The sequence below is a fragment of the Chelonus insularis genome, unplaced genomic scaffold (genome assembly GCF_013357705.1).
Source record: "Chelonus insularis isolate UGA/USDA-ARS -01 unplaced genomic scaffold, ASM1335770v1 contig_77_pilon, whole genome shotgun sequence".
NCBI lineage: Eukaryota > Metazoa > Arthropoda > Insecta > Hymenoptera > Braconidae > Chelonus > Chelonus insularis.
Window position 1 is genome coordinate 362,445 of NW_023276746.1, and position 20,919 is coordinate 383,363.

Sequence of the window (20,919 nt, forward strand, 5' to 3'; positions counted from 1 at the left end):
CAAATCATTTTTATCAGTTAGTTTTTAGCCATTACTGTTTTTTCTGTCTACCCATCGAAGGACCCGCTAAGCCCTATACATCTTATCTATGGAGTTAATGCTATTATATGTATATTATAATTAAGTAATTGATTTGGAGTAAATTCTACTTGCTCTATAAGTAAAATTAGTTAAAATTTGGAGCATATACTGCTCCTTAAGAAGTAAAAATTACTCCATACTCTAGTATCGTTTACTTCCCAGACTAGTATTATTGTTACCACGGAGCAGTAGTAGCTTTTACTCCTAAGAATAGTCATCCATATATTGACCAGACACTGGAGTAGAAGCTACCACGCTAGAAGTAGAATTTACTCCTCATTTTTCTCCGTGTACACGATAGAGTCCAATTAAACACGAAAAAAATTAAGTATTTAGCGAAATAAAAACAGTAGAATATGGGTCAAGAAGTGGTTAAATATTGGTTAAAACGAAGTTAAATTTTAGTAAAAGAGTAGAAAAAAATTTTTTCCGTTAATTACTCACTTTTTAACTACTAAGAGGATCCTTTTCTCAAGTTCCAACAATAAAATATGTTTAAAACAAAAAATTAATTGAATAATCAAAATTTCTATCTAGTGCACTGTTACATAAAATAAACTTCAATTACTTTTTAGAATGAAGTCTTCACTTGCCGGGAAAAAATTAAATAGATCTACACAGATTCACATTTTCACCATTTTTCATATCTAATTTGATATACTCATATCTCAAAAACGAAAAAAAAATTTGATCTAAGTAAATCTATGTGTATCTAGTGAGATCATCGTATATAAACACAAATTACTGTATGTCTATAAAGATTTCCATTGATTTCGATGATAAAAAAAATTTAATATATCTACAGAGATCACAGAAGATCTAAAGTGATCAAAACAGATGTACACAGAACAAAGTAGATCTAATTTTGCTAAAAAATAGAGTAAGTAGATCAATGTAGATCTATTTCATTTTTTTCCGGGTTGCAACTTAGCTCATTTAAAATTACGAACCTTAAATATTTAATTCGTAAATAAATAATTCAGTTCTGGTGATAATAATATACATTTTTTTTCAAACTATTTCCACATTTAACAAAAATAAAATCATACTTACAAAGTGAACAATTATTTACAAAAAATATCATTTATTCAAGGTCATTACAACCCATCTGAAATATATTTTTTTACATTCTATGTATGTTACAATTATTAAGCATACTTGAGTATACTGACTGAGGTAGTTTTAACTATAGAAATTTTGTATTAATATCATTTTAAATTACAAGAAATAAATTAATTGTACCATATAATATCTAACTCATTACATAGATAATAAATTGATCTAATTACAAATAAAGTTCTTTTAAAAGTCCATTTAATATGAATCTTTTATTTATTAATGTTTAACTTCAGGCTTCTTCTTTGGATTCAATACAAAATGGTTTATCATGTTCCATGTTGCTCCTAACGTGATAGTTCCAATAGCAACAGTCTGAGCAACAACTCGAAGTTGGATAAAATAAAGTGAGGGCCTTATTCCATCTTTGCGATTTTTAAAATTATAAATACCATATGCAGCTACTGCTAAGCATCCTCCATATCCTAAAAATAGTGGAAAAGGTGTTATTAATGTTAGGTATTTCTCATAGTGTTTAATCCTTAAAAGGATATGATAATGAGAAATGAATACATTTTTAGATTTTTACTTATCATGCTTGCTTGCAAGAGTCTTTATCACTGTCTACATTGTAAAAAAAAATTCTTTAATATTCTAATAAATGAGTAATTCAGTTATTTTTTTGCTGTTAGAAATATTGTATATATATTGTACAATGATTAAGAATGACAACTCAAGAATAAATTTAGAGGCAAGAAAAATTTGTTAAACGACAGCTAAGATCTAAAAAAGGCATCGAAAGTGTTCTAGTTTCAGCCGTGAACTAACATAGAAATATCGGTCAAGCGTTGCTAACAACAAATTCAGTGGCTGACGACAAACATAATAAGATGGAAAAGTATTATACCATTTATGGGAAAATTGGTAACCTAAAAATGAAAAAGTATTTAGTTATTTGACTTTGTGATGAAATAAAAATCAATTGCTACTGCGAGATTTCTTCATCAATTAATTACATGCTTTTGATTAAGCATAGGATTAGGTCTTAATAATGCTACGTAGACAGAAAAGAAAATCAAATAAATTTTTTTAGGACCTAAATTTGAAACAATTGGAATTGATTCATGAAGCGATTTCACTTTTTTTCTCAAATTGATAACTAGAGTTTTTAATTACAATGCAATTGCCGCTGAAAAAATATGAAGTGAACGAATAAACGAAAGACGAAGTAAACGTTCTGCCATTTTTATAACAAATCTTATCAAAAACAGCCCCCTTGTTCGAGGTGTACAAAAATGTGCTCTAAACATAAATAATGACGATGATGTAACTAGGTCGGGAAATAACTAATTTATCAGCCAATTTGTAATTATATCCACTGATTTTGGTATCAAAATAAAGCCTATTTCATGTAGAATGCCGCTGATAAACATTTTATTTTATTAATTTATATTTTAATTAAATTTAATTAGAAAGAAAATTGTCATCGAATTATTACTAAATTTTTCATGCTTCATGGCCGTCAAGAGAAAACAATTCATTATTCTTTTTTTACAAATTTTTCGCTGGAAAAAGTTATCTGCTGACATCCTTGCAACCTTCTATATTATAAATAAAATCATTTTTCATAATAAAACGCAGTCATTAGGATGTATTTCGTCATATCATTTTTGAGGTGCTTTCTGCTACAGTTAATAGGGCAAAAATTTTAAGCAAAGCCCAGCCTTAAAATGAATTATATTCTTGAGCTTTCTTTTGAAAACCGAGCCCGATATTAATACAATATGGTTGTTAATAACTCGATATGATTTCATGTGACCCATATAATTAATAGGAAGATCTTCGTCAGGGCATAACCTAAGACCCGCCTCATTTTTTTCTTCCAAAAATCTAAGTATCTGAATGCTATTACACACACAGCAAATCCCAATATTTCATAAACGTGTCAAAATAACACACATAAAGCGTGTTCAATGTAAAATGTTCATAAGCAAACTATAGATGATTTGTAGACACTTTTTACACATTTCATAGTGTGTTAGAATCTATAGTTTGTTCACGGCATTTAGCATTGAAAAAGCTTAGTGTTTTAAAAGTGTTTACAAAAATAACACACTCAGATTTGCAGTGCAGAGATAATTTTTTTACTAAATGTAAGCGCAAAAAGTGACAAGTCAACGTTTCGAAATTTAGAAGTAAAAATATTCCTATTCGATAGTAAATTTGGAGCTCTTATAAGTAAACTTGATATTTAAGAGGTGTCTTAGTAAAATGATTACTTAGGATAACTCAAAAATATTTTTACTTCTAAATTTCGAAACGTGCACTTGTCATTTTTGCACTTACATTTAGTGAAAAAATTCACTCCGCGTAAACTTTAGATAGTTCAAATATTCTTTAAACAAAGATAGCTTAATAAAAATAACACTTTATGCTTACCAAAACGATCATCGCTATTGTTATTTATACTTAGCGCACATTTTTATACAGCCCTGAAAGAGGGAGGGTTGTTTTTGTTACAATTCATGTTTAGCTCAGTCTTAATAATACGTTTAGCACAACGTGACGACACAATGTCGTCAACGTATAAAAATGCCGAATAATGACGAAAGGTAACATAAACTCGACCGTGGAACTTCTGTTTGCAGCCACAATGTTACATTTTAACCTTCAACAGACATCCAATATGTGAATCTTAATGAGAGTTGCCATCTCAAATTTTTGAAACCCTGGACTAAAGCGGTAAAGAAAACCATTTTTTGTATAATTTTCAAACTTTTTGATAAAAATAAAAAACCCGGACATTTCGAAAAAAGTACCTTAGACAGCCCCCCACCCCCTAATCAAAAAAAGAGGACATGTCCTGGAAAACCTGGACGGATGGAAACCATAGTTAAGATTCTTAATTAAAAGCTTACAGATTGTCTATTTGTATACTATAATCAATCATCTTGGCGGTATCCTGATTAGTAAGTTCATTCGATACTGTGATTAATTATAAAAAATTATAAAGAATAATACAAATTTCTATTATTTTATGGTAAAACATGAGAGAATATATTGTGGTTCTAGAGATTGAAATTGTTGAATATCCTAAAATAAATTACAATTTCAATAAATGATGTAACTTTTCTCCTACACATAATATAATGCAATATGACAAAATCTGTAATTCGCGATTCATCATAAAAACTCTCCAAACTCTGACCAAAAACAACTTTCTTTAGAATTTTTTTTAAAAAGTAATCAACAATTAATTTATTTGCAATCAACATTATATTATTTACAATAAAGAATTTATTTTATTATTATTATCTCGATATTTTTTTAATAACTCAATAACATTTATCAAAAAAATTTGCTCAGAACAGAATTCAAACCATTAGTATTGTTGTACTTGCCAAATAAGTTATGATTTTTATGAACTTATATAACTAATTAATTAAAAACAATATAATGAACGTTTGTTTCAATTCAATTTCAATGTAAAGTATTAAACTAAATATAAGAACTTGGGCATTGTTAATACAAAAACATTGCATTACTCTAGATTATTATTCATTTAACACAATTAAAAATGTTTGAATAAACAAACAAGTATAACATATTTTTCACAACTTAACATGCTCGGAAATTTTTTTTTATTTATTGCCATTCATCAGAACAACACAAGATCCATTTCCACAGTCATTGCTTAGAGAGTTATAACCAATAATTCTAGTGCAACGAATTTTTAATTTTTTTTAGATATGATTTGACAACAAAATGATCTAAATCTATAAAACTTAAAGTGACATGACTTGTTTTCTGTATTACAAATCATTAATCATTCATCTATTAGGTATGTTTCATTCTATACATACCCAAGGCAACAGTAGGATTTTTCTTTACACCTCTGATAATTCGCTCAATTCGACTGGGTTCATCAGGGATATCAAATAATGCTTCGTCGCTGGCCATTTTTAACACTTTAAGATAACAAAATGATATCTAAAATAAAATTCTTTCTTAAATGCTCACCTATAAGTGAAAATTAAAAGAGTTAAAAAACTGACATCAATTATTATTTTCATCAAAATGCATGCAAAATAGATAATGAGCAAGTAAAATGATCATGAGGTTTATTATTTTAAAACATAAAAATTGACAGTATTAATTATCAATATTCATCTTGAAATATTACATCATCCTAGAAGTCATTTTTAATATACATATCAAATCTTACTTCAGATCATGATTTATTACTGGATTAAAGACCACAGAAAAAAAACTTTAATAAATATTATTGATTAATAAATTAAAATGTAGTTAAATAAAGATTATTCAAGAAATAGAACTTACTGAAATATTTCGAGCAGTAATTAATTTAATTGTTTTTAAAAATGAAACTTTTCACGTTATTACTAAACCAGATGAAGAGGCCCAGTAAGGTTAAACACGAACAAATACAGTTGCTCTACACCAGAGAAGAGAGACGTAAATAGAAGTTTATTCCTTATGGGACGATGTGGCCGGAAATTTTGATACGTGTTGTTGCTGCCAGATGGCAGAATGGTCGAGATTCAGAGACGTTTCTGAGCGTAGGGCGGAGCTCAAGTTCTGTCATGTAGTGGTGGGAGACGAACGGTTTCCCAACATCGTTCTCTGAGAAAATTTCTCTTTCATGTTAACAGGAGAGAAAAAAATAAAAAAACGAAGGAGTTGATAGATTTGTTTCGAATTTTTTTTTAAATAAAACGAAAAATTAAGACGAAGACAATGATGAGGGTGCGGAGTTTCAATTATCAAAAAGTAATTGAGCACGCGCCAAACATTGACCACTTAACCCGTGGGTTTTTCGATGTAAATAACGCTATTGTAAAAAGGTAGACCCGCATCAGTCATAAAAGCGGATTACCTACATAAAAAAGTACCACTTGTTCGTCTTCAGATGTAAAAATGTTAAAACTAGACTCGTAGTCCAGTCAAATGAGGGAAATGGGATAATTTTGGTTTGCTGCGGCCAAAGTGATGATTAATAGATAACTAGATCGAAAATTTTGCGAGGAACACGATGGTGTAGGTCAAGAATGTTTGGCACGCATAGGGAGAGGAGGGGGGGGGGAATCGCGAAAAGCCGCCTCCCATCGCGAATTTCTCGATTTCTATCATAGATATGAAAAAATGTTTTAAATAAAAGTTGTTCAGAATTTAATTTTAATGAAAAAAATACTGAACACTTTTTTCATATTTATGATAGATAAAAAGTTATTCGCGACTGAAGCTTCACTAATGACGAAAGCTCCAGTCGCGTCTAAGAAAATTAATAAAAAATACTTAGCGCTATAAATATTACTTTGTGGCAATTTATTTCGAAAAATGAGATATTTAGGTATATTTTCAGAAAAAAAAATTTTTTTTTTATCAATTTTTTCATTACTTTAATGGACAATATATTATTTAAATCGTTCTCATTTTGGTTAAAGGGTTTTAATATTTGGGCCCCCGAGCGCGCTTTTCCTCTTCTGGCGCTAACGGGTGCGACAGAGAGCAATACATATCTCTCTGCTTCACTCGCACTCACACAAAACTTCTGCGCACGCGCCGAGTACAGTAGAGCATAAGTGCGAGTGAAATGATCACTCGAACCGTAAGTGTGACAAAGACACTATACGGTGAGGGAAGAGGGGATGTTTTGGGCTCATGCTGGTTACTCCAAAAGTCTTTCCGAGCTCCAACTTTATCAGCGCGAGAATTTTTCTAAGTTCTACGCGCTTAAAATGTTAGAGAAAATTTTTCAATTAATTCAATTTTTCAAAATTTTTCAATTAATTTTCTAAGAGAAAAAAAATTTATATCTCCCACATAATTATATCAATCAATCTTCAAATGTAGAGAAAAAAAAACATGTTCTCAGATATGTCAAGAACATGTATGTACATTTCTTTCTTCTCTTAGAAAATTAATTTTTTGCGTTAAAAAATCGGAAAAAAGTACCTAAAAAAGTATAGCTAGATCGACAGGAAATTTAATTCTCTATCGATCTATATATATGATTATTGGACCTAAAATTGAAAAATTTTCTCTAACATTTTAAGCGCGTAGAACTTAGAAAAATTCTCGCGCTGATAAAGTTGGAGTTTGGAAAGACTTCTGAAGTAACCAGCATGAGCCCAAAACATCCCCTCTTCCCTCACCGTATAGTGTCTTTGTCACACTTACGGTTCGAGTGATCATTTCACTCGCACTTATGCTCTACTGTACTCGGCGCGTGCGCAGAAGTTTTGTGTGAGTGCGAGTGAAGCAGAGAGATATGTATTGCTCTCTGTCGCACCCGTTAGCGCCAGAAGAGGAAAAGCGCGCTCGGGGGCCCAAATATTAAAACCCTTTAACCAAAATGAGAACGATTTAAATAATATATTGTCCATAAAAATAACTCATTTTATAGGTATATTGTTACACATAAACATAATGGTTGGTACAAATACTGATCTAAAGCAGCTTAAAAGATTGGAGACTGGGGAAAACCATGGGATGAACAAAAAAGTTTAAATGAAAAAAACAGCTTAGCCCATGTCTCATAGAAACGTTACAATTATTTTAAAAATTATTTATAGACAAAAAGAGGGTTGATAATATCATTAATTAAAGTTGATTGATTATAAAATCTCTCTATATTACTACTTTCACTTTTATCAAAGTAACTCGATTCAAAAAACTTAGAAAATCGTGATATAATAACACTTAAATGCTGCAATGAATTATTTGTAAAAAATAAATATTAACTAAAAAGTTGATCGACTTATATCAACCCTTTTAATTGAATTTCAAAAATATTCTTTTCTTCAGCATATATAAAGTCGTTGAAGATACGCAAAGAAGTATTTATATATAGGAACAAATATTTTTTAATATCAATTGATTAATATATCAATGAACTAAGACGAAAACTGTCAATAATGAAAAGTGATTTAAAAACTTACCTTTCGTTTTTAGGAAAGCGATAAAACGAGAGATGCGGCATCCTCGATGACACATTTTCACATTTGAAAAATGCACATACATTTGTAGCTGGCATTTTTGCGTACACAATGCACAATCACTTATACACTGTATGCACTCTCGAAAAAAATCAAACAAATTTATATACTGATATATAAATTAAAGCAATGAATTCAATCGATAATTTTGAGTTGTAACTTTCCAAGAATTTCGGAAAATCTGAGAATTCAAGTTGGCTCTTTCTGCCGCGAAGCATTTTTTCTATGCGTGCGCATCTTTGGAGGAGAGTAGGCGTGACTGTGCCAAGAACACTGTCGCCACCTGGCTTTGGGGTACAGAAGCTTACATGTACAGTATCGCCGTCTGGCGGTTGGGGTGATAACTTTGGGGTTTGGGGTGATCCCCAAATGGAACACGGCATTGTGATTCTATTTACGTCTCTCTTCTCTGCCCTACACTGACAGAAATATTTTCCGGTGGCGAATTATAGAATTTACTTGTCCCCAGTATAAAAGCGATAGGTAAAAAAGTTTCGGAAGGCAGGTAAAGAAGATACCTGGAATCAGTAAAACATCGTTTTGAAATGAATAAAAAAAATACTGAGTCTAAATACAGAATATACCACTCCTTAGTAGACTACAAGCGGTTGAAGAAGTAATAAGTATACAAGTTTTATGAAAATAAAGTACTTGTATTTAAATAGTCTTTCTACTTGGAATCAGTATGTACACTTGGCGTCATTAAGGCTGGGCTGAAGTCAGAAAGTTTCCCGGAGTTGACTTTACGCCCTCACGTTGTGCGGCGAAAAGCCGAAGCTTGATATCAATTGAAATTGAGTAGGTAACAGAGAAATCGTTCGAAAAATGATAATTTTCAGGGATGCACTACAAAAAGGGAGCCTTAGGGTACCAAGAAATTTCCAAATTTCAGAATAATCTGTTCCGAGCAAGACAGAGCACAAAATATGTCTATCTATCTCCGTCTTATTTTTCAGAGAAGACTGCGAGTTCGAACAGTTGACGAGCAAGCACATTCCCCACCCTCTGTTACTAAGCCTGAAGCTTACGATATCTAAACGTAAACAAAGCAAATAAAAATATGCTAGCTCTATAGTCAGAAGGTTCGCCAGTTATTTTACCGAACGGTGTTCGATTCCAATTGCGGCAAAATTTTTTTTTTATTCAAATTGCATGTAATTGCAATTTTATCATGCCAAAAATGAGTTTTAAATTTCAATTTTTATGTAAAATTTTTTTTTCAATTAATCAATGACAAATGAGAAAATATTTGAACAGGGCCATTAACCTTTTTTTGTACAAATACATTGATAATAGCCTTTTTTAACAACTTATTAACAATAAAAAATTGTTTAAACAATCCGCGGCGAGTTCCGATACTTCGCCGGCAAGCTCGACCCCCACTTTCTGTGCCCAAGCCTGTAGCTTATAATTTTCAAGCATCGTTTGTGTAATTGGAATTATAATAGCTCAGTGGTTAGAACCTCGACCTTTTATTTTGCTGGGCAGGGTTCGATCCCAGTCATAGGCAATGTTTTTTTCTGTTTCTTGTTCAAGTGACTTTATATACTTATAAATCAATTCATATATTTTATTACATTATTCTTTCAATTAATTACGAAAAAAAACTTGTTTTTCTGAAAATAAGCTGAGGGTGAGGAACGAGTTACTATGAATTCTCTTTTTTAGAAAATGTTGTCTTTAAAAGACACTAGGAATTGATTTTGAACTTATACAAACAACCAATTATTGTATTTATATAAAATTTTAATGAAAAAAAAAAATTGGCTATAAGTGGGATCGAACCCTAATCGGTAGAATGAAAGCTTGGTGTTCTACCTACAGAGCTAACATATTATCTCTGACATCATGTTTATGTTTATAAATTGTATAATGCAGGCTTGAGTACGAAGGGTGGGGATAGAGCTTGCCGGCGAAGTGCCGGAAATCCCCGTGGATTATTTCAACTACTTCTAAATATTTCTAAATTGCTTAAAAAAAAGCTACGTTCATATAGCTATAGTAAGAAAAGTGTTTATAACCCTGTTCATGTTTTCCGACTGGGCGTCGATAAATTACATAAATAATTGAGAAAAAAAAATCAAATCGTTGGTAAGAATTCATTTTAGCATGTTAATATTATAATTACATGCAAATCTAACAAATGAAAAAGAAAAAAAAAACTTTACCATGACTGGAATCGAACCCTGCCCATCAAAATGAAACACCGATGCGCTAACAACCGAGCTATTATATGATTACATAACATTTATATATGCTTAAAAATTATAAGCTGCAGGCTTGGGCATAGAGCGTGGGAGTAGAGCTTGCCAGCGAAGTGCCGGAACTCGCCACGGATTGTTTAAACTACTTTTCAATGTTGATAATAATATGATTAACTTGTTAATAACATAACATTGTTAATACATGTAAAGATGTATAAGTTGTTAAACACAGGCTATTATCAATGTATTTATACAAAAAGAAAGTTTATGGCTCTGTTCAAATATTTTTCGACTTAGCGTCAATAAATTCAATGAATAAAGAGAAAAAAAAATCAAATTGTTATAAAAGATTAATTATAGCATGTCAATATTATAATTACATGCTAATCTAACGAATAAAGTAGAAAAAAAAAATTGGTTGTGACTGGGATCGAACCCTGCCCGGCAAAATAGAACTCTGACGCCCTAACCACATGGCCAGCATAATCTCGGTATTGAGTTAATGTATATTTGTTTTTATACTACATGCTTGGATACGCCGACTTGGAATTGAGCTTCCTTATTAACATTTATACCTAATAAAAATGATAATAATGGATGAGTATATGTATTTGAAGTTATTTGCAGGTATTATATTAATTAATGTTAAATGAGTATCATCATTTTTATTTATCCTAACTGCAATAGTCATCAAAGTGTAGGGCATTGTAAAGTGATACACTATGTTTACATCACATACATATATTACCCGTACACACACATACAGAATTTACTCGCCAAAATGCAGGGCACCATCAGTTCTGGATACGGATTGAGCATTTTTTCAATATGGATGACTGAGGTCATCTGCGAGCATAATGCTGTCACCTATCAGAATTTTTTCAAACTAATTTTCCGGAGAATATCATCTGGAATACAAGATTTCTAATTATTTCTAAATTATTCAATTTTATACTATGAATTGATTTTTTTAACATTCAGACAGGTGGCAAGGACTGACGCAAACACGAATTTTGGGCGAAAAACGTATAAAAATGAAATAATTAGTGATTTTTCATCTGAATGATGTGGCCGCCATCTTGAAATTTAAGCGCGGCAAGTCAATTCATAATTTTTTCATTATTCTTTCTAATTTTTTTAATAAAAATATTCACTATATACAAAAAATTGTTGTTTACGTCAGTCCGGCATCAATTCCTCTGTAATTTGGTACTTAATTTTATAGAAATAATTGTAAATTGGCGAAGAAATTAGAAATTTCCCGATCCCATGTATTTGGATAGGGGGAATCAGTCGCCTTTCTGACTTCAGCCCAGCCTTAATGCCTGGTCCATTAAAAACTTTTACACCATCCGAGCAATTATCGATGGAGTAGTTTTTTTTTCAAACAGAGATTCTATATCTAAATTAATTTAGAAAGTTTATGATTAAATACCCTTCCAGATAGTCCCTATAACAATAGACTATCCCCACTAAAACATTTTTGAACCTTACTTTAAATAATAATAATAAATTTAAACAATAATTATAATTTAAACTTACTTCTTCAGTCATTATGAAATAGTCGTGACCATTAATGTTAGTTTGATCATAGTAATTATAAACTTAAGTTTATAATTAAATTATAATCATTGTTTAAATTTTCTTTGATTTCTTTGATTTCTATGATACAGTGAAAAAACCATAAAACTACCAAAACCCGTGAAAAACGAGTTTAGATATGGCCGGAGAAAAGAGATAATATATAGAAGAACCATCCTAATGAGAGCTGTTGGACGGTAATTTTTACCTGCTGTTATATGGCTGGGGATACAAAGCTAATGCTAAAATGCCATATGTATCCCCAAGAATTCGTCCAACGGATCCCTATGCGGTGGTTCTTCTATACTATTTCTTTCCTCTGATATGGCCTTATCTGATCAGATGGTACAGATATAATCAGATTAAAATTTCAGATCTGAATAGACATGACATATCTATTCAGATGCTTGCAGATAAAGGGTATTCAGATCTGTTTGAATTTGATCGGAACTAAAAAGTTGATAATTTTCTCTAGACAGAAAAATCCGTTCTCATCAGATCTGATCATATTTAGAATAAAGTTTATTATTTTTGCTGAGTAAAAAATCAGATCTGATCTGATCTGAACTCGTTTTTTACGGGAAGGAAGTTGAATTCAAATTAAATTTTTGTTTCGATACAAAAGCAGAAAAATTGCTATCTCAGGATTCATAATTGCTCCAGCAAAAAAGTTAATAATTAATTAAATATTTGTAATGAAAGAAATCTACCCCGAATTTATCGTGTCTCTGTCTCTAATTAAGATTTTATTGAGAATGAATTTTAATCCTCTAGATAATTTGTTTACTATATTTCTTAATTTTATGTGGATACGTATTTTATTGTAATCTTAAAAATATTTTCGAATATTTTTATTATTTTTCTTTACTAATGATATGATTAATTTTTTCAGTTATGACTAGTTATTTGTTGAAAATGATTAGAATTTCTTATTTTTTATATAATAAATTTATAAAATTAACGATTAAAACGTATAATAATCAGTTAATCATTGAAACCACGAGCATCATCATATTTAAATTTGAATAAGAAGCAGTCTTGTTTCACTTTAAAGACCAAATACTATTGCTTAATTTTAGTTTTTAATTATATTCCAAAATATTCACGAAAGTGTTATATTATTGATTAAATATCTAAATCTTTATAAACAAGTTTCTTTATAAACACACTTTTTTTTATAGTGAAAAATGTATATTATGGAATCAAAGTTAATAATTTAATTATTAATTAAGCTAACAATCTATTAATTAACCCTTCGTCCATCGCGTAAAACTCCCGAACAAATCTACTTGCGTTACGGCACTGTGCCGCAATCCTAAAGCTTTACATTGTTGCCAAATATTTCTAAATTAGGAACAATACTAAAGTGTGGCTGACCATACTACAGTTAGATATGGCAACAGTGTACCAGAAAACGACTACCTGAATCTACTCGTGTAATGAGCAGCACAGTGTCGCATTTTTGGAATTTTGTCACTTTAATAAAAATTAAATATTTTGTTTTATAAAACAAAATATTTAATTTTAGAAATTAACTGTTCCCATAACATTTCGATTACTCGATTCAAAAACGCTTGAAGCACGAACTCTATTTGTCCCTAGACTGTCACATTCATTACAATAAAGTTATTAATAAAAAAAGAGAAATGTGCGGTAACTTGTTCATGACGCGATGGACGGAGGGTTAATTACGTTATTAATTAAATTAATTAAAATTGTATTTGCAGCGTTTGTAATCTTTACTTTTAGAAAATTCAAGTAATGACATCTTACAAATTTTCTATAAACTCACTGCTGAACTATAGTATACAGCTCACCTTTTTAACAACCAAAAATCTGTCATTTCTGGCGTCACCTCAGACGCTTTCGACGTGTCGTGTATTCATTTACTCTATTAACGCAATTAGTTATTTTGTAATTATCAATATTTGTTCAGTATTAAGTGTAAAATAATTCTTTAATTACTTATCATGTGTTTGTTTAATCAATAGGACTTGATAAATATCATAAAATTGGTTAGACATACCACTAATACTACTCCAACAACGTGTTGCTTGTGCCATCATTGTGTTTACTCCAAAAATAACAAAGAAGATTAAAACTTCTATTACAAATTTAAAATGCAGTACGAATTTCAATTTAATTTGCAACAAAAAACTGCACTAAATGCTGCAATATCGCTGTGGAAAAAGCAGGAAGTCAAAAATGAAGTAACAGAATTTTTTGAAAGCAGTGATGAGCTAAGTGAAACTGAAGCTAGAGAAGAATGGAAAGAGTTAGTTTATCAAATTGTTGAAGAATCAGATCAAAATATGTTGTGTCCAAAATTAAAAGGTGAATGGATTCACATTGTTAATAACCTAGGAGAAAAAATCTACAATTGGTATCTGCATATTGAAGTAAACCGTGATTTTCCATTTGGAATGGAAGGAGAATTAAAAGATTACACTGATGAAATACTCTGGACATCTTACGGTACTGTAGATGAAGTTAAAATATTTGAATCATATTTATCAAAGAATACAGAACTGAATCTCATTAAAATGTATGCTATTGCATGTAGTTATGCATTGGAAGAACACATCAATGACTTGTGGAATAAAATGTCAGATGATATGAAAGATTATTGTGATAGGGAGATGAAAGAGTATCATGATGGTCACGCGTTGGCATACTGGAAATATCGTAGGGATAATGATTTATCTAAATTAGTTGGATACTTTGGCATATTTCAACTTATACGGGAACAAGAAACAGATGAATATAATTTTCAATATAAATGTAATTATTCTCCGGAAGAGAACATGTTTTGGGTATCAGTACACGAAGGTCATAATATTGCTGTTAAATATTTCTGGAATAAATTAACTGAAGAACAGAGAAACAAAAGTGTTAGAGATTGCGCTCGTGTGGCTGCTATCCGTCATGATTACTACATTGATAAACAGCACAGTACGAAGTATCATAAGAAAGAAAAGTATATTGAAATTTGTGTATATTTGATGAACCAGATGTCTGCTCATCAAAGGGAATTTTTTTTTTTAACAGCATCAATGGTTGATGATGATTATGATAGAATTGATTTAGAAAAAGATATAAAGGATAAACTCATGAGAATGTTATTGTCTGCATGGCCATGGCAAGAATTTCTTATACCAGTATTCAAAAATATGACGATGCTTATAACAAATAAGCAAGAAATGTATAGCTTTTGTTTACAAGCAATCGCAACAAAAATGTTTCAAGATCATAGACTAGGTTATGTTGTTGAACATAGCAAGTATCAAAATATGTTTAAGGCATTCTGGTGTTTCATGTCAGGATCTATCAAGCAAATGATTATCTGTCGAAGGTTAAGTCTAATGCTCACACAATTGTTGGAAGTATGGGATCTAGATAATCTTAAACTAATATATAATGATCCAGAAATATCAAATGTCAGAAGTCAGTACATAGCAGCTGGGAAAAGGGGATTCCTGAAGTTGATATTAAATGATAAGTATGATATGTTGGATCAGTTGATGAATGAGATATTCAAATCTGAAGAGGAGAAGAAGTCTTTCAAGAAGGACATAAATATTTGGTTTAATTCACCACCAGATAAACAATACTACACAGCTGAAAAGCTGTTTAATCATCGACGTGATTATCCTGATTATGGTATAACTCTCGAGGGTGGCATATCTGACATCGAACTTTGTAAATATTTTATGAAATGGAAGCGATATGATTCAATAAATAAATTCCTAAATTGGAAATTTGAGAGTAAAGAGGAGCAAAGAAAGTACAAGAATCATTTTAAAAATGATAAATTTATAATTGAACATCTTTGTGAAATATGGAGATTGAATGAAAAAAATTTAAATAAAGCTTTTGAAAACTCTCGACAATTTTTACACTTATTGTTGGAGTCTGAGGAAGAAATTGCACGTTTTAAGAAAGAAAATATTGTAAATGCTGAGGAAGGTAAATCATTGGTTAATTATTTTGTTCAAAATAATTTTATTCAAGTAATGGAAAATTTTTTGTTTGGATGTTCATCACCTAAAGAAGAAGTCCTGCAAGTAAAGCAGAAAATAGGTCTAACTATGGGCCATTACATATGTCATTATAATATCTCATTGGGGCATACAGAAAAAGCAGAGAGCTTTGTTCGATGGGCTTTTACTGAAAATGAGTTGATGCATTCTTTTATCAAGGAATTTATTTTATCAGATGATGGATTCGAATCGTGTAGTGGTTTATTGGAAAGAATTCACACACCAGCACTTTACAAGCCTTGTCTTAAGTTGAACGAAAGATTACAGAAATTGAGTGAATTTGTAAATTTTTGGTTAAAGTCATTGGAAAATATCGAAGAATTTCGAACTAAATTTGTATCAAAAGTACCTCAGTCTGATGATGAAATGCGAAAAGAAAATTACAAGATGATTATGGATCTTATGGCTAAATTGAAATAAAATGCTCACTGACTATAAAGAGTCGGGAATAACATTTATTCGCTGATGGATTTATGTTAACTGTTAAATGAGAGTTGTAATGACGTTAATAGTAAACTTAGCGTTGACTTGGATTTATTAACTTCCCATTAAGAAGTTATTGAAATTGGGTCAATTGGTGAAATTTGAATTTTCATCATATCTCTACGTTTCATGGTATTTGCAAGCATACTGACCAATTTTTAGAATGATGTGTGTGTACGTACGTATGTATGTACGGACGTCAGCATTTTTTTTGTTTTCGATATCTCAAGAACGGATTGAGATATCAACTTCAACCAAAATTAATTCGTTATAAACTATTAAAAATTGTATTTATTGAATAAGTAACGTGTTTATCACATGGATTTGGATGCTTTCAACAAACATTAATTATAACTATTTAAATTTGTTACAAACAATTACTACTGGAAAGTTCGTTGTGTTAGCACAGACAAAGTGTGCTCAGATCTATTTTTTTAGCGTAATTTTACCTTAAAATAACTGTAAATCAACTGTTGAAATGTGCGATTCATTAACTATGAGTTAACTATTCACAAAAGATTTCTTGAGAGTTGATTATTGGTCAATTGAACGTCATATCAACTTATAATGAACGCATTAGGTTAAGATTTGTTTTTTTTTGCAACTGTCGCTTTATATTTTTTTTAAAAAAAAAAAGGTTGCATTCGGGTTAACAGTTGATTGAACGTTGTATGATAGCTAAATAACCATTTTTTACTTTTTTATCATATCAAATAATACTAACAGTTTAAATCATGCCTACATAATATAATAATTTTTATCTACCCAGTAAACACTGTTATATTGTAGTTATATATCCTTGACATAGTTTTTGTTACATATTTTATTACAGTTATGTACCATAGAAGTAACATAAATGTTACTATTTCCGCCTTAATTACATAACATTGTTCATTCGACGAGGGGAGAGTTTGTTAAAAAAAAAACTTTTTCTTTTATCTATTAATTTTCCAAAGTTGTTATTTGTTCTTATTTTACATTGGTGTCAGAAATGGGATTTGTTTTAGATTTGTTTGAAAGATCTTCAAAATTTTTGGATGTCAATGATAAATTTCGTTTTGAAGAACTTTTATCGAAGAATATAGATATTTGTGCGAAAACTTCTTTTAATTTAGGAAAGTGCAAAATTTTACAACATAAAATTAATGTTGGAAATGCACGTCCTATCAAACAGGCTCCTCGTCGTATTCCTTTACATTATAGGGATAAAGTTGATTCAGTTATGGAGGAAATGAAATGACAGAATGCAATAGAACCTTGGAATGGTCCTTGGGCTTCTCCTGTTGTTCTTGTTCCAAAAAAAGGTGATGAAATTAGATTTTGTGTTGACTATCGTAAATAAAACGATGTCACAGTTAATGATTCAACACCAATTCCACATCAAGAAGACATATTGAATATGGTTCTTAGTGCTCAATGGTTTTCTACCGTTGATTTAAAAAGTGGATATTGGCAAGTTGAAGTTGCTCCGGAGGATAGATCTAAAACTGCTTTTTGCTCATTTGAAATGAGGTTTGGCAATTTAAGGTACTTCCTTTTGGTTTGTGCAATGCTCCTGCCACCTTCGTTAAACTTATGAACATAGTTTTAGAAGGTCTTCTCGGTAAAATTTGTTTAGTTTTTGTTGTTATTTGTTCTTATTTTACAATATATAGAAAAATGAGAATAATTGTGTGAATTATAGTTCGTTTTAGTCATTTTGTAATAATTATTATATATAATGTCTTCTTTTTATTTTTAATTGAGATTTATTCATTTTTGAGATTACAAAACATTTTGTAAATGTCTTAGGTTAAACAAATTGAAAAAAAAATCCTTATTTTCTGAGTATTAAATACACACAGCCAAAAATAAAGTGAACGAGAAATTCTCTGACAATTTAGGTACACAAATAGTTCTTGAACTGTAAAATATCCTTATAGCTTAAAAACAATTACCCTGATCTGCTATCAATCTCAGTTTATCTACACATTGAAAAGAAAAGCAACTATAACCAGAATTTTGTAATGTTACATCTGTAGAATATGCCGTCAATACTAAGAACGTATGTAACATCGATGTGGCGATGTTACATTACAAGAACATTGCGCGTATGCAACAAATGTTACCTAAAATTAGTAACAATATGTTATGTAACATTTAAATAACAGTTGCATAACAAATGTAATGTAACATAGAGATTACAGTGTTATATCATAAAAACATAACATTAAATAACAAAAAATATATACTACTAGTATAGCAGTGTTATATAACATGCATGTAACGCTAATTATATTGCCATTAGATAACTACGTTATATAGCTACAACGTCACATGGGTGTGACATCTGCAATATAAACTTGTTACTTTGACAATATATTACAGTTATATAACATATATGTAACTTTTCGTTATATAACTTGTTACATATTGTTACCTTTGTGTTATATTGCTGTTATATCCAGTGTTAACTGGGTAGATTCTTTCAAAGGTCCAAGAGTCTTAAATTATTGGATCTTTGAGAGAATAAATTAATACGATTTTTATTAACTTAGATTTAGGAAACGTAGCTTAAGCCTGATCTTTTGTATACGATGTTTACGTAAAATGGACAACATTTTTATACATTACTATTAAGGCGTCTCGAGCGGAAAAAAAGATATATAAAAGTATATTGACTTTTGTTCACTAATTTTAGGCAAAGAAATAAATAAAATAAGAAAATACCTACAGGAAAAGATTCGTGTAACAATGATCTATAGAATGAAACGATTATTATGACATTTATTTTGTCGATTTAGATTACTTTTATTGATTGATTTTTATCAGAAAATAAAAGAAGTACTGAATAAATATTTATTTGTTAATAATGAATAATACAAAATAACAAATACTGAAAAATCATGGTGATTGAGCTATTAAATAGCCTTTATATTTTAAAAATAACAGAAATATTATTTTTTACAACCAAATAAGTCAAATTGTAGTGATGTAATGAAATAAATATTTTTTCACGTTTTTAACAAAAAATAACGCTGCCATTAATTGTGAAGTCACCGACATTTGTATGTTTTTCTTAAATAATTTTTTTTGTACAATAACATAAATATTGTAATAATAAACTAATGCTTCTTATCTAAATTTCAATAAAACAATTTTCAAATATATTAACCCTGATAATATTTATTTTTATCGAAAAATTAACATTATTCTTCTTTACCTTTTTTTCTCATTCCCGTTGACAATCACTTAAATACGAAAGTTGATAAATAATCTATCAATATCTTTTTCGTGTGTATAATAACATCTAAATAATTCAATGTTGATCCGAAGTCTTTGACATCCAGCTAGTTCAAAATCAACAAAATCAAGAGACACGTTTATTTTAGTAGTGTCTCGAGCGACAACTATGAATGGCGGTCTAATACTTGGTCCAATTTTCAAGAACCATAGCCGGATATTTTCTATTAATCGAGAACATTACAAAAAAAGGGAGGGTAAGGTGGATCGTGGGGGCAAAGTGAAGCGCTCGGAAAAATTTACTCATTTATTAATACAAGTATCGAAGTGCCTATTGCACTTTTTGTTTATCAATTTTTCAATATATTGATGCATTAAAAATGATTAACATTTGTTAATAGAATGGTTGATTTCTTAATTTACAATTTTAACCCTGGACTGAAGCGGTAAAAAACCCGGACAAAACAAGGACTCATCTCATCAAAAACCAGGACAGATAAGACTTGAAATTTTTTTACTAAATATTTTAAAATTTATATTAATCTTTATTGTATTGAAACGTAAAAAGTTTTATTTAGAACGAAGCCAATAAAAAAAAGAGGACATATCCTGGGAAACCCAGACGGATGGCAACCGAAATGATGTAGGAATATTGGCGTAAATATCACCTGTATTGTAGATAAAACGAAAATGAGTGAAAAATAGAATTTAAATGGACCAGCTGGTTTGGAGCAAAAATTACTCCAAAAAAGAGAAAATTTGATTAACTGAAAGCACACCGAAATGAAAGTGACTCTAACAGAGTTATAATTATTTTCATTATCTAACTTCATTCTCTCCAGAAATAAAACAGTGAAATTGTACATTAAGTGAAACGTAATGTTGTTAACTTTCTTCATTTATTGGAATTTTTTTTCACCTCATTATGAAGAGTTTGTCTTTAATTTATGTAAAAAATTACATAATAATTTAACGGAAAATGAATACAATTTTATTTTATCAAATATAATTAGTCTTTATATTTAGATACTTGGCTTCAATGATTTTACGTATTTTTGTTGTTGTTCATATAAAGAAGTTTTATGGATGTTGCACTTTATGAACAATATGTCTTCGTCATTTTATACTTGACGCGTATTTTTCTGAAGTCCGTTAGGGCTGTTTTTGGATTGATTACAACTTTACTTGACTAACCTGTCCCTACCCTTTCTAGGTTATGGTGGGGGGCCGTGG

General features: G+C 30.1%; 1 protein-coding gene across 3 annotated transcripts; it reads right to left on the bottom strand.

Annotated features, from left to right (window-relative positions):
- Positions 1-1,145: 1,145 nt before the first annotated feature.
- Positions 1,146-5,628, bottom strand: LOC118071361 (HIG1 domain family member 1A, mitochondrial-like). Of its 3 annotated transcripts, none has more exons than XM_035090475.1 (3): positions 5,479-5,628; positions 5,001-5,157; positions 1,146-1,622 (listed from the first exon to the last, which is right to left on the bottom strand). In XM_035090475.1, exons 2-3 carry the CDS (start codon positions 5,095-5,097, stop codon positions 1,417-1,419), a joined length of 303 nt encoding a protein of 100 aa, XP_034946366.1. In that variant the 5' UTR covers positions 5,098-5,157; positions 5,479-5,628; the 3' UTR covers positions 1,146-1,416. The 3 variants fall into 3 exon arrangements, with proteins under 3 accessions (XP_034946366.1, XP_034946367.1, XP_034946365.1); XM_035090476.1 differs by having other exon boundaries at positions 5,001-5,127; positions 5,479-5,625; XM_035090474.1 differs by having other exon boundaries at positions 5,001-5,105; positions 5,479-5,623.
- Positions 5,629-20,919: the final 15,291 nt, after the last annotated feature.

Excerpts from the sequence above, each read along its gene's own strand:
- LOC118071361 (XM_035090474.1), bottom strand. Across the intron at positions 1,623-5,000 it reads AAATCCTACTGTTGCCTTGG|GATATGGAGGATGCTTAGCA; the intron begins GTATGTATAGAA and ends CACTATTTTTAG.